At 41.8% G+C, this 19,303-nt stretch overlaps 2 protein-coding genes across 2 annotated transcripts in view; one reads left to right on the top strand and one right to left on the bottom strand.

Moving 5' to 3' along the window:
• Positions 1-19,303, bottom strand: part of Flo2 (flotillin-2) — a 224,906-nt gene that overhangs the window by 106,936 nt on the left and 98,667 nt on the right. The gene's annotated exons all lie outside the window — the stretch shown is intronic.
• The window catches only part of LOC109034014 (glucose dehydrogenase [FAD, quinone]), a 35,714-nt gene that overhangs the window by 3,564 nt on the left and 12,847 nt on the right, over positions 1-19,303 (top strand). Inside the window, exons 2-6 of the mRNA XM_019046928.2 lie at positions 237-469; positions 1,835-2,068; positions 3,131-3,385; positions 4,049-4,291; positions 7,480-7,741. Coding sequence (XP_018902473.2) covers positions 237-469; positions 1,835-2,068; positions 3,131-3,385; positions 4,049-4,291; positions 7,480-7,741 — 1,227 coding nt within the window. The remainder of the gene's footprint in view (positions 1-236; positions 470-1,834; positions 2,069-3,130; positions 3,386-4,048; positions 4,292-7,479; positions 7,742-19,303) is intronic.

Here is a 19,303-nt window from a genome sequence, read left to right as displayed (position 1 = left end):
GAGGTCTACTGAGTATAAGGGTTTTTTTGAAAAAAAAATTTGGTTACCGGAATTTTGAGAAAAAGCTCCCCAAAGTCAACAGCGATTTGATACGGGGGTTTCCCCGCGCTTCGGTACTAGGACACCGTGATGTCACATAGTATACACCCAGGTGCACGGTCCTGAATCGGTCCATATTTTAGGTTGAGTCTTAGCTTGGGTACAAAAATGATCTTTCCATTTTCCTATAATTTCAGTTTCAGATTTCTAGTTCCCAAGATGTCGTCACACTGCGAGTGTCAATTCGAGGACACCGCGTACCTGAGCAGTTCCTGCGGGGCCAACGTCACCCTGTTCATGACGCTGCTCGACATGATGATCCGATCCCACTGCGACCTAACCGACCCGTGCAACCGAACCCAGTCCCAGGCCAAAATTCGCGAGGAAGATACCGTTTTTGATTTCATTGTCGTCGGAGGTGGAGTTGCAGGTTAGTTGAAATTGCACTGAAACTTGTGTTGTCTTCAGTCTCCCTCAGGGCAAACCTGATTTCTTGAAATTCTGCATTATTCAGGGTTGCCGCAGAATTTAGAAGATGAAATTCCCTGACACTTCCCTGATTTCCCTGACACATTTTGGTGAAATTCCCTGATAATTGAAGATATGCCAGATGATGCAAACGACATAATTACAGATATTTTTCAGGCGAATTGGTCGCTCGCAACGGCAAACCTTTCTTAGAAAACAAAAAAATGGTGACTAAAGGATTTTTCCCTGACATTTTTCTTCATTTTCCATGACATTCCCGGGTTTTCCCTGACTTTTAAAAATTCCCTGACATTTCCCGGTTTTCCAAGAAGATTAGCCAAGATGCATGAAATTACAAAATTTTCAAAGATGGTGTTCATGCCACTAATTAAATTAGTCAAATTTTTGTAATTTCATGCATCTAGGCTAATCTTGTCAAGACAAACCTGATTGTCTGCCACTATAGAAAACTGCACGCACACACGATACATTTGAAAAAGCGTGTCACAAAATACGCAGATTGCGCGCTAGGGAGTAGATTCAAGACTCTTTTAATGTGCTCAACGTGTTTCCGTGCGATTTTACATGCAGACAATCTATTGACTTGGCTGTATCTCTTACGTGCAATGGGCCCAGACCAAGCGTTTCTCAAAAACATGAGATGCACAAATCAATATCTGGTATAAATTATGAATTTTTTTATACGTTTAACCTATTTCTTTCGAAATTTAATAATGATGGAGCACTCGCCGTTTTCTCGAAATCTCGATTTCCAATGGAGATCGTTGTTCGCCTTCAATTTGACAGTTAGGCAGAAACAGCTCCCACGCGTCGTAATAGTCGCATCCTCAAAAATTGATTTGTGTGCGTCATACCTACAAAAACTCAGAGAGCGAAGTCGCTTTGGATATGCAAATGCACTGTCTGTTGATGCGGATTTTGATAAACTTACGAATCCTAGTATGCAATTAATTCTGCCTAAATATTTATTAGAAAGAAAATACAGTATATACCTTAGTTAGTAGTTGGTTCCAGTAATTTTCGTTACGCAAACTGTGTTCGCAAAATTCTGGTTAGAAATATGTATCAGAAAGCTTCAATTCGTAGTTTGTCTACTGATCAATTGGACTACATTTTGCAATTTGGAACTATAGATTCTAGCCCGGTTTAAAAACGACGTATGTGCCATTTGTTTTCCTATGCACATAAGTGTTTTTCCAGAAGAGCCAGAATTCATAGTTCCAAATTGCAAAATGCAGTCCAATTGTCCCTCAATTAAGACATCATTTTTGATTCCTTGACGTCATACCTATGTATATTTTTCTAGGTTCTGTGGTTGCGGGTCGACTGAGCGAGAATCCAAAATGGCGAGTGGCGTTGCTGGAGGCAGGACCGGAGGAGCCCTCGTCGAGTTCGATACCGGCCTTTGCAACGTCGGCCATCGGGACGTCCCTCGACTGGCAGTACAAGACCGAGCGCCAGGAGGGCGCGTGTCTCAACCGCAACGGGATTTGCCGCTGGCCCCGGGGCAAGATGCTCGCAGGGACAGGCGCCATGACTGGTAAGCATCTTCATGCATAAATAATACAGGTAAAAGGGAAATCGGCAAAATCGACGTGTCGCACACTGGACCTAGTCAATAGTGAGGTCACACAAAATCTGGAAACTTTGAACGCTTATATTTTTTTAAAAAATGAAACAAAAAAGTTAAAGAGTAGCTCCATTGTTTTGTTTCATGAAAGTTCCTTTTAGAAACATCCCTGGAAATTGAAATTGTGACGAAGTAAACATCAAAATTTGAAACTTAGACAAAAGTTCCATGTACGACTGGTTCCATTATCTCGTTCCACTGGGCGTCAGATCTCAGGAAATAATGTCTGGAGGATGCAACTATTTCACCTCCGCGGTAATGTTGTGAGGTATCACTCAGAGCTGAAGGCGCTTCACCTGCGCCAAGTTCTGTTACAATGAGTCAGTTGTGCTGGTCAAGGAATCGTGTTTTGATGCTTGGTTCTTGTAGATTAGCTAAAAATCATAAGAACTGTTCAAACAAAACTTTTCAACGTTCAATATTTACCGGGTTATAGCCTTTTGAAAAGTTGGCTTTTGACGTCATCCGCAGCGGTAGTGACACCCTTGATTTCTTTCACGTTCCTAGTTACCCAGCGTGAATGTCGGATGAAAGCAAGGTGGAAGGAACCAAGGGTGTCATTGATGCGATGGATGACGTCAAAAACCCGACTTTTCAATGGGTGATATCTCTGTTAATATTGAACGTAGAAAAGTGTGTTTGGACGGATCTTATTATTTTTAGCTGATCTTCACTTTAAGAATCAAGCGTCAAAACACGATTCTATGACCAGCGCAACTGACCCATTGACGCGTCGAATCTCTGGTAGAGATAATTTCTGGAGGATGCAACTATATCACCTCCGCGGTAATGTTGTGAGGTATCACTATGAGTTGAAGGCGCTCCGCCTGCGCCAAGTTATGTTATAATTCTTGCACCTGAACCTCTGGCTCCAATTAATTCTACATTTTGACCTTTGTATGGGGAACGGCACATTGAGATATAACGGTAGTAACTTCCATGATCTTAAATGAAGTGTTCTTGTAATTTTAGGTATGATGTACACGCGAGGACACCCGGAGATCTTCGACGATTGGGCACGCCAGGGCAATCAGGGCTGGAGCTACGAAGAGGTTCTGCCGTACTTCAAGAAAGCCGAGTCTAATCTTAATCTGGATATCGTCGATTCAGAGTACCACGGCACCAACGGCCCCATGAACGTCCAACGCTTCGCACATCAACCCCCTTTCACCGAAACTTTCCTCGAGGCAGCGAAAGAACTTGGCTTCGCTATTCATGATCTTAATGGTACGTTTCCCGGCTGCGGCTGTTCAAAATAACTTTCCCGACCTGTCGAGACTTCAGAACCTGAAGAATATTGATAAATCTTGGCCAGAAAAGTATTAAGAGTATATACACAAACCGATTGCGGTGAACGCACGGGTCGTAAGACGGGATGTTGGAGTTTTTTAGCCAACGTGCGTAAAAAGTTTAAGCTGAACTTTTCACGCACGTTGGCTAAAAAATTCCAACATCCCGTATTAAGAGTACATAGCTTTACAACTGGACTGCATTTTGCAATTTGGACCTATAAATTCTGGCTCATCTGAAAAAACACTTATGTGCATAGGGAAACTAATAGCACATACGTTGTTTTTAAACCGGGCCGGAATTCATAGGTCCAAATTGCAAAATGCAGTCCAACTAAAGCAAACCATACATCACATAATTAGACGGAGTAATTAATTAGAATTATCTCAAGCATGTAAGATATCTTCTGACCTCCCCCCTCCCCCTCCCGGATCGCAAACTTTTACGTTTTTTTAAAGATGAGAGAATTTTTTTGTAAAAGTTTGCAAACTCAATTCGTATACCTAGTTTCAGTGTTTTACAACGATAAAAATCGAATCTTTTCAATCTACCCTTTTTTGATATAACGATTTTGTTCATTGACAAATTGAATATTTGCAGGGAAGAATATGACAGGGTTCTCAGTGGCACAATGCATGGTAAAAGACGGCTTACGAGCAAGTACCTACCGGATGTACGTGCGACAATTTTTGAAACAACGACCTAACCTCAAAGTATTCACGCGCTCCCAGGTGACCAAGATCCTCATCAACCCCATCACTAAACGCGCTTTTGGGGTCCAATTCATTCACAACGACCGTCGCCACGTTTTCGTCTTCAAAAGGGAGCTCATCCTTTCTGCAGGTTTGCAATTCATTCTATACATGTGTTTATTTACGTATATAGTTAGTTAGTTAGTTATTATAATTTTAAGACATTCAGCGACTCAGGCTATTAACGTCTTTACAGATAATTTTGAAAATAGGAGTATAAACGAAAATTTAGATTTTTAAATTAAGAGAGGTGAAGAGTTTTAGAATTTTGGTGGTAATATTAGGTTCATCGCATGTAAGAGGGTTTGTATTTCTGTTGATTGTAGGGGAGTAGATCTGTGATTGGAGATATCGGAGGGAAGAGCAGTCCATACGTATGTGTTTGATGGTTAGAGGTGATGAATTGCAGAAGTGGCAGATGGGTTGGTTTTCTTTGGATATGATATGACTGTGAGTGAAAAAAGTGTGACCTATCCTGAGACGCGCAATTTGGACTTCACATGATCTTGATTTGTGGTTAGATGTTCTTGGATATGGAATGGGGGCTCTACGGAGACGATTCTGTTCACTCAGAGTCAAAAAATTTAACTCCATCCACGGTTATACGTAGAGTACATATGCAGCAAAGTCCATGCAAAAGATCTGTAAGTGTTTAAAATTTAAAGCAGAAATTTAGACTTTAAAACAATATGTTACGTAAAAAAAGTTTCTCCTTGGTCAATTTATTTTAAAGCTCCACAAATTGTCAAACTATTAGCAGAAAAAATTGAAAGAAATATTACAAATGTTGGAATGAATAAGATCACTTTAAAACTTCTGGGCAAGTAAAGTATCAACAAAGATTCAAGTTTTAAAAGTTTCAGCGTTGTGTTTGACATCTTTACCAGAGACGTGGCGTGTTTTGCGTGATACATCAATTGATCTGTCATTTAAACCCATGGAAAGGATTTTATATATCAATAAACAGGATGTCCGCAAAAAACCCCTTAATAATCGATTCTTAACCGTGGCTTCAAATGGAAAAATCGCGATGATCAATCATTCTCACGCTCCGTTACTGCTCTTTACCCCTCCGTCCTACTCTGCCGTGCTAAGGAAAAACGCCGTATGAACCTTCGGACGTTGCCTTACTTCCACTAAAGAAAAACCAAATTTACTAGGAAAATTGTGAATATTTTTTTTCAAATTTTTCCGACAATTTTTTTCGCAATTTAATCTAAAATATCTGAACATTTCGAGGAAAAATACGCACAACTTTTCTCAAAAACACATGTTTTATCTGGGGAAATTTGGCACTCCCCGAATGATCATACGGCGATCTTCCTTAGGACGGTATTACTAGGCATCGGAAGGGTACAATTGGACGTATTTATGCTAAAATGAGATATGTGCAAGTGGAAAGATGGGGTGTGCTCGTTAGTTGGGTCATAAGAAACAATGTAAAAGTGGATATAGCTCCTTTTGAGAAAATTGAAAAGCGGGATTTGACATTAAATCAAAAGGAGCTAAGCGCCAAAATATGCTAACTCATGAGCCGCGGGCATGGCAAGAGAGCCTTGTGGACAGGGCTCACGAGTTACAGCGCCCCGACGACCATCTCCCCGTCGTTAGAGTGCGCACTCATTGCCGCTGACGTCACTGGAGCTTTATATTCCCCATTCATTCTTATGGCCCGACCACTAACGAGCACACCCCATCTTTCCACTTCCACATATCTCCTTTTCGCATAAATACGTCCAATTAAACCTAGGATCCGAAACTTTCCGACACTCTGATTATAATGAATTCAAGATTTGATGCTTTAAACACAATGGACCACTAGACTAGGTACGAATTTCAGCATTCTGATACATGTTTCTGAACCAAAATTTCACGTAAAACGCGATGCGCACAACAAAAATTACCGAAATCAACCCCTTACGAAGATATTTAATGATTCATGATGCGTGAATTCAAACCGCCCGCTCATGAAAACTCAATGCTCTACGTGATTCACATCGCGCGCTAAACGTTCATTATGATAGTCTCTGCGATATAAAAATCTGGAAACCTCAATCTTGACGGTTAGGCTCAGCTATAGCAAATTTCTTGTGGTTTAAACAACATATCGACGGTGAAACTACCAAACCACGTATCTCGGTTTGCGACGTCGCAGACTTCCTGTCATACTTTATTTTTTAAATGAAAATCTACTTAACGTCCAGTCTCTAAAATGTCTGTGATTTTTCCTCTTCGTGCGGAGAAAATTCTGTGAAAATTTCAAGGAATGATATGGATTTGGTCTACTTCAAAAAAATAAAATGTGAGCGTAGATTTTTAAACACCGCAAACGAGATACGTGGTTTGGTAGTTTCACCGTCGATATGATGGGAAATGAACATTGCTCGATGGAGAAGCTTGCTGAAACCGTTGTAGCGCGCGATTTGACTCGAGTAGAGCTTTGAGTTTCTTGTGAGCGGGCAGTTCAAATTCCTCGTAACCAATGTGAAATAAAAACGTTGAAATCTTCGTTAGGAGTTAGTTTCAGTAATATTCGTTGCGCTAATCGTGTTCTACGTGAAATTCCGAGTTGTTGTTGTTGTTGTTGTTGTTGTTGTAGGTTGATTGGCCTAATTCCGCTTTGCAGATAAACAGCCACTTACAAAAGTTCGGGATCACACACTAGATGATCATTTCCCTAGAGAATAAACAAAGTTTAATGTCTTGGTCAATGGGTGGTTCGATAATAATCTACTAAAATTTTGTTCCGGGATGGATGATCTTCGAAAAATAATTGATCACGTCCCTTTGAGGTTAAGCATTGCCATCACTGTCCAGATCATTTGACGGTTAGTGGAGACCGCAGATATGCCCAGGAGGAAAAGACGGTTGAAGGAAGGATGAAGAGCGCAGAAGTCGGGAAGAGAAGCAGGGTTGCGAAAATAGGAAGACGAAGAACTGAAATTAGTGAAAGGAAAAAGTAAAGGATTTAGGCCTATCAAAAATGGCTCCACCACTATGAGCCTGCAGCGAAGCGACCGCCTCCGACAGAGGTTCGCCCCAGACTCCTTGAGTTTCTTGTGAGCGGGCAGTTCAAATTCCTCGTAACCAATGTGAAATAAAAACGTTGAAATCTTCGTTAGGAGTTAGTTTCAGTAATATTCGTTGCGCTAATCGTGTTCTACGTGAAATTCTGGTTAAGAAACATGTATCAGATTGCTTAAATTCGTACCTTGTCTAGTGGTCCATTAAGTGTATCGATAACATGTGAATATAATCCAGCATTTCTTCATGACACAGGGGCAGTGGGTTCGCCGCACATCCTGATGTTATCGGGGGTGGGTCCTGAGCGAGACCTGAAGGAGGTGGGCATCACACCGATCGTGGACCTGAAGGTTGGCGAGAATCTCCACCACCACGTCTCCGTGGGCATCAAGATGTCCATCGACGAACCCGACTACAACCTCCTCACCCGCAACAACGTCGAAGAATTCATGCGCACCCGGAGTGGACCCTTGGCCAGTACCGGCCTCACGCAGACCACCGGATTCATCCAAACCAGGTTCGTAACGCATCTATACTACCATGCAGGATTAAAATTTGTCATGAAAAGTAGAGGCCCTTAATAGAGAGAGCTAAGAAAACGCAGCTCATGAAGGTCACAAACGGGAATAAATATTACACAAATTGGACGTTTTTGTAATCTTTGATCAACTCATTCCCGAATTCCTATCTCCGTTCCCTCTCTCATTCCATTTGTTCCTTGCCGTGCCCCCAATGTCCCGCGGTTAGGTCCATTACAGGTTATAATCTTTACAATTGGTGAAACTGTAATCTTTATTCCCGTTTGTGACACCGTGAAGGCCTAAAATACGGGAACCAATCAGAAATGGATTCGCTTTGTCTTTACTCTCAGTATGAAGGGACTCTAATGAAAAGTAAAATCGTGTGAAACATCTCATGAAATTTCAAAAAAATACGATGAAAAATATTTTTCGATATTAAATGAAAAATTAAATGAAAGGCGACTGGTTTTTGCTTTTTGACATTTTCTCGTGCGTGCTGCATATCCAGCCTTGATAATATGTTTGATATTTTTCATATTTCTCACAATTTTGTAAAGTTTCATGAAATATTTAACAGAAATTTTCAATATTTCTTATTTTTCATTTCACCCGCGAGCGACCCTGCTGTCGTGCTATGGAAAAACGCCGTATGATCCTTCAGTAGGTGCCAACGCCAATTTCTCTTTGAAAAATCACAAATTCCTGGGAAAATTTAAGAATATTTTTCTTCAATTTTTCGGAAACTTGTACGTGTAGTTTGATCTAAAGTTTAAGTTTCAAGGAAAACTATCCATGACTTTTCTTTTAAAAAAATATTTTCTGGTGAAAATTTGACAAAATTCGAATATTCATTAGACGTTTTTCCTTAGCACGGCAGTATACTCTGTCTACAAAGTTATGAGTCGCCCTTGTCCACACGAGCGCAATTTGGGAGAATTACTTCCACAAACTGGGGTTTCGTGGAACAAGTTACAGCTGTAGAGCTAAAATGTTCCTGGGAGTTCCTGGAACAAGTTCGCTCAAAGTTTCACAGATCGAGGATTCACATCGTGGACATGGCTTACTGTACTGCCACATAAAAATGTTCATTTAACGAAACAATGATTAAATTGTTTATCTTACTTGCACGTTAAGAAACAGTTCATTTCCATTCATAAAAATCGATATCACGCACCTGAAACATAGAAAAAAGACATGATTATTAGCACTGCATAATACGTTAATCTAACGAAGTATTTGAGATAATTGTGAATAATGTAGCTTTCTAGGTATATGGGGATATCTGTACTTGTTTATGCGAAATTGGCTCTTAAAAATCATTTTTTTGTTTATTAGATGTGGTTTATTTTGGGAAAGGCAGGGCGTGTGTTTTCCGTTCTCCTCGTTGAACGACCAGCATTTAAGCTGCGAATACTATGTGATAATAGTGTGATGTAATTCCAAGAACCAACGGCTAAATAGATTTGTCTAACAGATCATAATCCGCCGAGAAGTTAGAGACTTCACGCGGCGCGGCGCGGCGCAGAGGCTGCAGACCGTGTAGAAGCGCCTGCCGTTTCGGCAAACGCAACACGGTATGCAGATAACCACTGTCTGCATCACGATCATTTTCAGGCGAAACACATGGCATGAGCGGCTTGGAGTCAGGGATCCGGAGCGAGCCGGAGCCAAGGCGGCTCCTTCTCGTTTTTCAGGCTCCAGCTCCGAGCCTGGAGCTTCTTGGACCCAATATTGGGCTCCAGGCTCCGGAGCTGGAGCTTCGTGATAGGGATGGTTGGCTCCGAGCTCCAGGGCGGAGCCAGTCAATTTTATTTAGCAGCTCCAGGCTCCGGAGCCAGAGCCTCTTCAGAAAACTACAAGGCTCCGGGCTCCGGAGAGGAGCCAGTTGATTTGATTTTCCAGCTCCGGGCTCCGGAGCCGGAGCTTCATGAGAAAAATAGTTAGCTCCGGGCTCCGGAGCCGGAGCACCATGAGAAAAATAGTTGGCTCCGGGCTCCGCACCTGGAGCTTCTTGAAAAAATAAGTCGGCTCCGGGCTCCGGAGCCAATCCAAGGATTTTATTTTCGTAGCTCCGGGCGTCGGAGCCGGAGCTTCTTGGAAAATAGTAGGCTCCGGCCCCCTGAGCGTAGCTTTTAAATTTTATTTGGCAGCTTCGAGCACGGAGTTGGAGTTTCGTGAAGAAAACATAGTTCAGTTTGTTCTGTGCTGATGCAAAGCCATAGGCGGTTCTACGGGGGTGCCAGTGGGTGCCGTGCACCCCCAAGCAAAAATTAAGTACGGTTACCGGGACCGTGAAAGAGGCTTTTGGGCAAGTAAAAACGTCAATAAAAATCGTATTATGAAGCGCAAAAAATTGGCAATATTTTTATTTCATGAATTTTTGAAATCTGCAGGTATTCAATGATTACGGGCAAGGGGTGATGGGAGGAGGGGGATCTCGTAAGATTGTAGTTTTGATGGAAAGTTTTGCTAACAATTTTCTACATTGAATTTATAGGCATTTAAGTAGAAAGGAAGGAGAAAAAAAGAGAAAGGAGGGTAGGAAAGGGATAAAACTTGAGGGCCGAAACTTAGGCCTCCCCTGAGCGATCGTCCCCTCCGGGATCGGTCTCCGACATTTTCCACCTCTGGGCACCTCCAAGCATGAAGGTCTAGAACCGCCTAAGTACAAAGTAATATTTCGAGAAATTGGTCGATTTTGCGTTTGTTCGTTTAGGCTGGTTTTGCAATGATAATGGAGAGAGGATATAATATCTATCTATATGTCGCAGGAAATTAGCAATCGCCGGCAATTTGCAAGCGGTTCACACGTTGTTTCAATAAATCGCAATGATGCGCATCGGCGTAATGCAATTTTTGAGGTTATGGTCTTCAAAAGTATGAGCTCAGCTTGAAGCGCCTTCATTTTTTGTGATACTCTACGTTTTGTCACGATGTTAGTTTAGTTGCCTGTCCGATCTCAATCCAACTAATGTCACAGAGTTCACTACACGCTCTTCTAAGTGTGCATATTCCTGCCACGTTTTTCAGGATGTAAAAGTGTCTATTCACATTACAGGCAACATAATCAGCACTCTAATCTCGTTCTTTTATTTCTGAATTTTATGATTTCCTATATTTATCCACCACCAGCTTGTAAATTGCCGGCGATTGCGAATTGCCTGCGACATATGTAAGCTCCGAGACCTCCTAAATTTGCATATCTGGTAACGCTTTTTGTTAGTTCCAGCGTTCTACCGGGCCGATTTTCATGATTTTTGCGGCTGTCGATGGGAAATTTTCTCTAAATGAGCCCGCGCGCTTTATTCAGATTTTGAAAATATGACCCAGGTTTTATTTTTATATTACGTGGTAAAGTTGCGAATTCTCCCATTTAAACAATTTAAATTTTCATGTTTTTTCACGGTTCATTTGAGCCTTCTACTAACAAGGGGAGCTTCCCAAGTGTAACCGGAATTTCGAGTTGAAATTTCGCATGAAGATACTAGAGATGATTTTAGGGATGCAGTATTTTTTCGTTTTTTCGAATGGGGTCGGGAAAGCCCTCAAAAAAAGGGCTAAAGATACGGAAAAAACGCGTGCGCTAGCGGCACAAGGTAAACGTAGGTGATAGAGGCTCTGAATCCTTATCAGCACCGCATGGCCAAACGGTAGCGCGCTCGCCTCGCAGGCGGGAGGTCCTAGGATCGGATCCTGATTACAGCTCGTAATTATTTATTTTACTTTATGCTTGTTTCTTTTTCACTTACTTTATTTTGCACCATTCGCTCCGCAAACCGACTTACGAAGTAGAACACGTAGTGACTGAAGATTTTTTACATATGCTGATAAAAACTCGAAGTTTCTCTTGGATTGAAACGTTATATATAATTGAATAAACAAAACACTCTAAAACCCACCAAATTTCGTTGCCAAGCTGAATTTCCGGAGTATCAGTCGAATCTGTATCTGTATCTGACTGATACTCCGGAAATTCAGCTTGGCAACGAAATTTGGTGGGTTTTAGAGTGTTTTGTTTATTCAATTATATATAACGTTTCAATCCAAGAGAAACTTCGAGTTTTTATCAGCATATGTAAAAAATCTTCAGTCACTACGTGTTCTACTTCGTAAGTCGGTTTGCGGAGCGAATGGTGCAAAATAAAGTAAGTGAAAAATAAACAAGCATAAAGTAAAATAAAATTACGAGCTGTAATCAGGATCCGATCCTAGGACCTCCCGCCTGCGAGGCGAGCGCGCTACCGTTTGGCCATGCGGTACTGATAAGGATTCAGAGCCTCTATCACCTACGTTTACCTTGTGCCGCTAGCGCACGCGTTTTTTCCGCATCTTTAGCCCTTTTTTTGAGGGCTTTCCCGACCCCATTCGAAAAAACGAAAAAATACGGCATCCCTAAAATCATCTCTAGTATCTTCATGCGAAATTTCAACTCGAAATTCCGGTTACACTTGGGAAGCTCCCCTTGTAAGCCGATTTCCATGATTCTTGCGGCTATCGGCAGGAAATTGTTTCGAGATGAGCCCGCTCTAATCAGATTTTGGAAATAGGACTCAGATTTTTTACAATCACGTTATAAAAGTGAGCGAATACGTAGAATGCTTCCCAACTGCTGCTATGCACCGAAGGGTGCGCAGTGGCTGACAATGAGTAGCCTGCTCATCAGCGCTACTGTTTGAACACAAGTTCGAATGATTTGGACATCAATGCCGTCATACAGCGTTCCGTACTTGCGTACCTGCCTCGCGCCGCGCCGCGCCGCCCGCCGGACTTGCCGCGTCTCTTATCTCCCTTCATAGCATCCTTTTCTGGAGTCTGTCTCACATTCTCTTTCAGTTATGCGTACATTTTACACATTTTTGACCGATTGCGTTGAACTGGTTCTGTTGTGAGATGAGTAACAATGCCTCCTCGCTGAACCGAAACCTAGGTGGCACAGCGGCACCTCATTCACACCTTATCATCCGGAGTTCCGGGCAAGTTCGCCCACTCACACTCGGTCCCTCCTCAGTCCTCCCGGGACACGCTTGCCAACTTCCCTTCTCCTCATTCACTTTGTCTATACTATAAGCTCCAAGACCTCCTAATTTTGCGAAACTGGTGACGCTTAGTTCCAGCGTTCTACCGGGCCGATTTTCATGATTTTGCGGCTATCGACGGGCAATTGTCTCTAGATAAGCCAACTCTTTTCAGATTTTCAAAATATGGCCCAGGTTTTTTTATATTACGTGGTAAAGTTGCGAATTCTCCCATTTAAACAATGTAAATTTATACTTTTTGTCATAGTTCGTTTGAGCGTTCTACCGGGCCGATTTCCATGATTTTTGCGTAAATCGACAGGTAATTGGCCCTAGATGAGCCCGCTGTAATCAGATTTTGGAAAAAGGACCCAGGTTTTTTTAAAATCACGTTATAAAAGTGACTGAGTTTACAGAATGCTCCGGTACTGCTACCGCTATGCGCGGGAGGATGCGCAGTGGTCGAGGAGGTTGCGCAGTAGCTGTGTAGCCTGCGCATCAGCTCTACACTTATCTACACAAGATTCGCGCCTGCGACCTCAAGTCGAGAGGTGGCCGAGTCGTCTAAGACGTCGAATGCGTCCTCTGTGAACTCGGTGTGGGTTCGATCCCGACTCATGTAATCTAAATTATTACTTGACTTTACCATTGTTCATTGTTTTACTGCAATATTTCATCAAGCAGTCATTCCAAAACGCGTCCTTTAATTTCAAAGTAATTTTAAGTAAAGTTTAAAATTAAAGTATACCTTATATCGTAATTTTTTAGGGTAAAAATAAAACTAACACTGATAGGAGGTAAAAATAGGGCCGCGAAGCGGCCCATTGATGACGCGGAGCGCCCTTCAGGGGGGTTGGGCCGCGTAGCGGCCATGGGGCGTAGCCCCCTAGTTTTCCTTATATTGATTTTGTTTTACCTCGATCACGGATACCTTTTCGATCGAGTGTCAAGTCTGTCACCTTCGTCCGTCGATCGCATCGCTCGCCCCTCAGATTTTCGTTCGCTCCCTGCCCATTCCGTTCCTTTCTTCTCTGACTCCCTCATACTAATGAATCCGCCAGAGTGACTTCTCACGCATGAGTTTTGCATTCTCGATTGCCTCCCTCACTTTTGGAATCTTGTCTAATAATGCCGGATTATGCCTCACAATATTTTTGACCACTTCAGTTTTGATTTTAAAAATTGTTTTCTCTAAAACAGGAGAGGTAACTGTTTCTTGTGCGGCATCTTCGGCTCCGTGAACCCCCCCCCCCCCTTCAATTTTACGGTGTCTTTGGATAATTATTTTTGTAGAAAGGACTCAAATAATCAGAGCAGAGGTGCCCGGTGCCCCGAACTTGTTAAGGAGTTTTTAATATACATGTGGCTCTGTGCTTTCGGACGGAGATCGGAATTTATTTTTGGAAAGATTATTGGGCTTAAAATCAGAAGCTTTGGTCCTGTTTAAACGTATGCTTTTGCCCTTCTTTCAACAATACTTAAACAGAAGACGGTGTACAGAATTTGCGAATATACAGAATACAACTATTTCAACTTCTGAGCCGCTTAAATCGTATCTACAGAGTTGAGGGTGAACTTAATTCTTCACTTCCGTTTTCATTTAATCAGATCTAATGGCAAGATGGCGGAAGGGGGGGGGGTAGGGTGTACCTTATTTTTTAGTTTTGCGAAAAGCAATTTGCTCAACCCATAAAAAGTTTCTATGTGATCTCTAAAAGAACTCCCTCAAAGGAAAATGTTTTAAAAAAATGTTTACCAGTGCCTCAAAGGGCCTAAAGGGCCTAAATCCAAAATTAAAAATTTTGGCAACCGACGTATCAATTTTGAGGCAAAATTGCATATTGCAGTTCTTAGGTCGGAAATTCCGTCGGTTTTGGCGTGTCTTCAAGCGTATAAGGTCACAAACGGTCCAATGACGACGTGAGGCTATGGGCCGGCGGGGCGCGCCGCGGTCGGCCGCTGAACGCGCGGGCCAAGACGCAAGCTTTATAGGGTGGTCCAAGTTAACATGGGAATTTGTTTTCGCTCAATGAACCGGCGCCCCCTACATTAGATCTTTACCATCCAAATATGATACCTGCCAAGTATTTTCGTCCTCCGACAGTATATTAACACGTGCCCGGTGCCGCAGTGAGGCTGACAATCTCCAAAAACATTACATTGACTTAAATGGGGCGACAATGGGCCGATCCGCGGTATTTCGTTTTTCGGCTGTAACGATGCATACCACGTATTTTTACTTCCTGATAATATTAAGACCTGCAAACGTGTGACTGTTTTTTGAGAAAATTGAAGAAAATAGCAAAAAATAGTAAAAAAGACGATATTATAAAACTTCGCGACGTTGTACCTCTAAAAAACACCTCTAAATAATTTATCGATCGAATCGATGTCGATAGATTCACGTCGATCGATTCACGTTTTTAATTTTTGATCGATTCATGTCGATCGAATCCATACCTACCCTCCGTATTGAGATTGAGAGGTAGAGCAGCGAACCTCTGATACGTCACAAATAATTAGTTACCAAATATTGGGGTGAATGCGATAAGCGCATGTTGAATCAAAATTGATCGATCGCTCTGATAAAGTAATCGAAATAAATATACGAGAATCGAGACATGGTCTTTTCATGGTTTGCCTGGTTAAATTATTTTTTGTTTTGGGAGGGAGGGAGGGAGGGGGGCAAGCACATAGAATGATTTTTGGTAATTCTAAGTAAACAAAACACATGGTAATAATAGAATTTAGGGACAGAGCTGCTATGGTCTTTAACGCTGGTGCTTTTATTTATCGAAACGGGGGGGGAAAAAATTATTGTGATCAATATGAAAATTCATCTGCAATTATTTGCTGAACATGGTAAATCTTGTTTAAACATTACAAATTAACATCTTGATCGTAACGGCATTCAGAACGAAACGGCATTTTGATCGAAGCGATGTTTCAAAGCGGAACAGGTCTTGGAACGATGATCGAAAAAATCGATCGATCGTTTCGGGGACAGGCCTACTTGCATGAGAATAAGAGTTCATGATTTTTGTGAAAACATGGTGATAAATTTTAAATATGATTTTTTAGAGAAAATCTGAGGTCAAATTCGGATTCAGCACATCAAAATCGTATGGGGCACCAATTTTGAGTGTATTAATATCTAAATGGGAAGCCGTAATGATGTTTAATCACCGAAAAGTGAATTGGAACCATACATTTAATGCGACAGGCAGAGGTGACGGTGAAAAGATGGTTGACTCCACACTCGGATGAAAGAAAAAGGTAGCCGTGATCGAAGGCAACGAAACGATGAGGAAAACAAGGTGAATAAAGAGAGACCGAGATCCGGGGAGCGGTACCGGCTGATTACAGGAATCAGGTGAGCGAGCGGCGCGCACTATGGTCCCAATCCGCTCGGGAGCGCTCAAAAATCGATGTTTATGAAATTGGACGACATTTTTTTTTCAAGTCAAAATTGATAAATATAGTATCTACGGGTCATAAACTACACGTAGTATACCTCAAAAAAATTTCTAGTCACTTTGAAAGTGTCACAAACTGTGCAAATAGTCGGATACGTATTTTCTGACCCGTGAAGTGGCTATTTCTAACAAAGCGTTCGGAGCCTCTCCTGAATCATGAAATGGTCTCTCAGAATTCTTGCTTATACCATTTTGTAGAGGACTCTAAGAGGATTGTAACGCACTAATTACAATTTTTCTCCGAGGCATTCTGACACATCCCACACAAGGTAGAAGTTGGATACCTATTTTTCATAAAAAAATGCCGATTTTTCCCACGAACTTTCATTTTAAAAAAAAGTCACCAAAGGTCACCTAATGAGACACCTTTAGGGAGCTTCTACACATCCTTGGGAAGCTACAGTAGAAATATTTCGTGCTTTGGTTTGCTTTTTCTCGAGAAATCGAATTTACTAGGTCTCTAAGTCGGTGGCTAAAATAACGGTATTTAGCAAGTTTAGCCATCGATCAATCTGTAGTCGTCTTAAACTTTTTTGAGGCATGCGACACCTCCAAAAACGTGCTTAAGTAGTCTCTATGAATCCTTAAGAAGGATTTTAAACCAAAAATTGTTGGTTCTTCTTGCTTTTTGGACGAATTTTGAATCTTTTTCGTACCTGCGTGTTTCTTTCAAAATACTGTTTTACAACCCTGGAAAGCCCCTCGAAAAATATTCTGAGACATTTGGCACCTCCAGAGACACTTTTAAGTCGTTTCTGCAGATCCTTAGAAAGGCAACCGAACCAAAAATAATTGCTTCCGCCTGCTTTTTCGACCAAATTTGAATTTTTTACGTGACTACGTGTTTGTCCCAGGAAAACTCAATTGTTTGCCCCGAAAAACACCTATAGTTGCAGGCTTAACACGTGCTAAGCACTTTTGCATCTACAGAGACGCACTTATATAGCTTCTATGAATCTTTTTGAGGTTGACCGTTTCGAAAAAAATTTGGTTCCCCCTACTTTTTGAGATTTTTTGGGAAGTTTTCCGTTCCGCAGTTTTATCTTTAAAAACGCTCTTTTCAATCCTAGAAAGTACCTATTGATGTAAAATTTCTTACTCTCCGAATATTTATCCATTGTTGATTGAATTTTTCTTAACGTGACAATATTGCACCCCCGCTCTTCAACATTGTTATGTACCCGATTTGCGTTTCCCGTCAAATCAACGTAAAGAAAAGTCTTCTCTGAAGCATTATTTCGACATTTTTAAAATACAAATGAATTTTAGATCTATTTCATTTTTTTCAGTTCAGTTTTCCTTAAAAAAAAAAAAAAAAAATTGGGGGGGGGGTGTCAAAAAATCAAAACATTCTTAATTTTACATGAACTGTACATGTATGTGCAATGAACGCATGGTTTTCATCCAATCTAAGCAAGTATAACAAGCCAATCGTATGGTAGTTTGTGATTTTTGTGAAAAAATGACAGTAACTTTTGCAAATGATTTTTTAGGGAAAAGCGGAGGTCAAATTCGGATTCAGCGCATCAAAATCATGAGGAAAACACATCTTAAATGTATTTATACTCAAACGGAGAGCCGCTATGATTTTTGATCACTGAAAAGTGAATTGGGACCATAGTGCGCCGCGCCGCGCCGCGCCGAGCGGGTCGTAGCAGTGCATGAATACCTTGCCCGAAAAGATAAGACATGACGCGATTGAGGCGCAAGGGTGCCAATATGGTCTTGGACGACAGGAGGAGGCCACTGTCACTCTCAACACAACCAGTTCAAAGCAAACGGTCAAAAAGGTCTAAAAACGGACGTACGACTGAACGTCTGGCGAACTCCGTGAAGGGATGCACGGAAGCTAAAGGAATAAGATAAGAGACACGGTCGGCGGCTGATGGCGCCGCCGGCGCGAAGCAGATACTTAACGCAGTGAGGTTTCGATATGCTATGAATTTTATATCCATCTATTTCATTTTCATCAGATTAGGAATTCAAGGTTCCCAGAAAAGTTAAGTGCCGGAAATTCCCGAGAAAATATTTCGGGAACGTCTACCTCCGGCTTTTGAGGTATAAGTAATCACTGTGAGCAGGCCCGCCACATCCCATCTCGGGCCCTGGTACCAGTTTTAAGGCCCGCGCCCCAAGCACCGGGGGGAGGGGGAGTCCGAGGGCCACCCCATGAGAAATGTTTGAATTTATAAATCTATTCGGACGCGTTTTGAAGCTTCCATGACGAACTTTTCCATCAATTTCTGCGGAATAAGTACGCTTTTTTTTCTACTTTCAGCACAAAATACGCGCGAATTGTTGCATTCAAAACACCTGGAAAATGTTTATTTATTTATTTATTTTTTTTTTGGGGGGGGGGGCTATGATACTATTTTCAATTCTAAAGGGGGCCAGGCCCCCTGGACTCCCCCTTCGTTTGTGTATGGCAAGGGAGTTGAGCCATGAGCCATTAAAGTCGAGGATGCCCTGACTGGAGACTCTTAGCATCTGACGACGGAAGAAAATGAATTGCAGTTACTAAAAATATCCTTCTGTACTGAAAATCTTGAAAATTTAAGAAGAATTCTACAGTACCCCAGCGTGTTTTTGAAAATTTATTCACCTTTTGCGAAATTTTTAGGGTAAATTTTTCACTTTTTCTAACGAAACAAGGGTTGCATGTGAATTCGTAGTGGTTTTTTACGGGCAGCACGGGCACGAGCCCCTTCCGGGACCCGGGCCCCGGTACCAGTGACCCAGTATCCCCCCCCCCCCCCTTGTGGCGGGCCTGACTGCGAGAGTGGATCAATTGATAGTAATCGGAATGTATTTAAGAGTGGATCTCAATTTCAACCGTAAATTTTTTCCAGAAAAGCAAAGTGTAAACGTGTGAGTGTAAAAATGCATTAACTATTTGCTAAAACGAACGAATTATTTGGTCCCGATCCCGATTGTTTTTTAAACTAACGGCTCACGAATAATTTGATTCCGATTATTTCTTCACTTAACGCCGCACGAATAATTTGTTAGTTGTTTGCTGATAACTAACGAATTATTCGGTTCCAATTAGTTGTCGAATTGACGAATT

Source organism: Bemisia tabaci, chromosome 8, assembly GCF_918797505.1.
Source record: "Bemisia tabaci chromosome 8, PGI_BMITA_v3".
Lineage (NCBI taxonomy): Eukaryota > Metazoa > Arthropoda > Insecta > Hemiptera > Aleyrodidae > Bemisia > Bemisia tabaci.
This window is presented reverse-complemented; position numbering and strand designations above follow the sequence as displayed.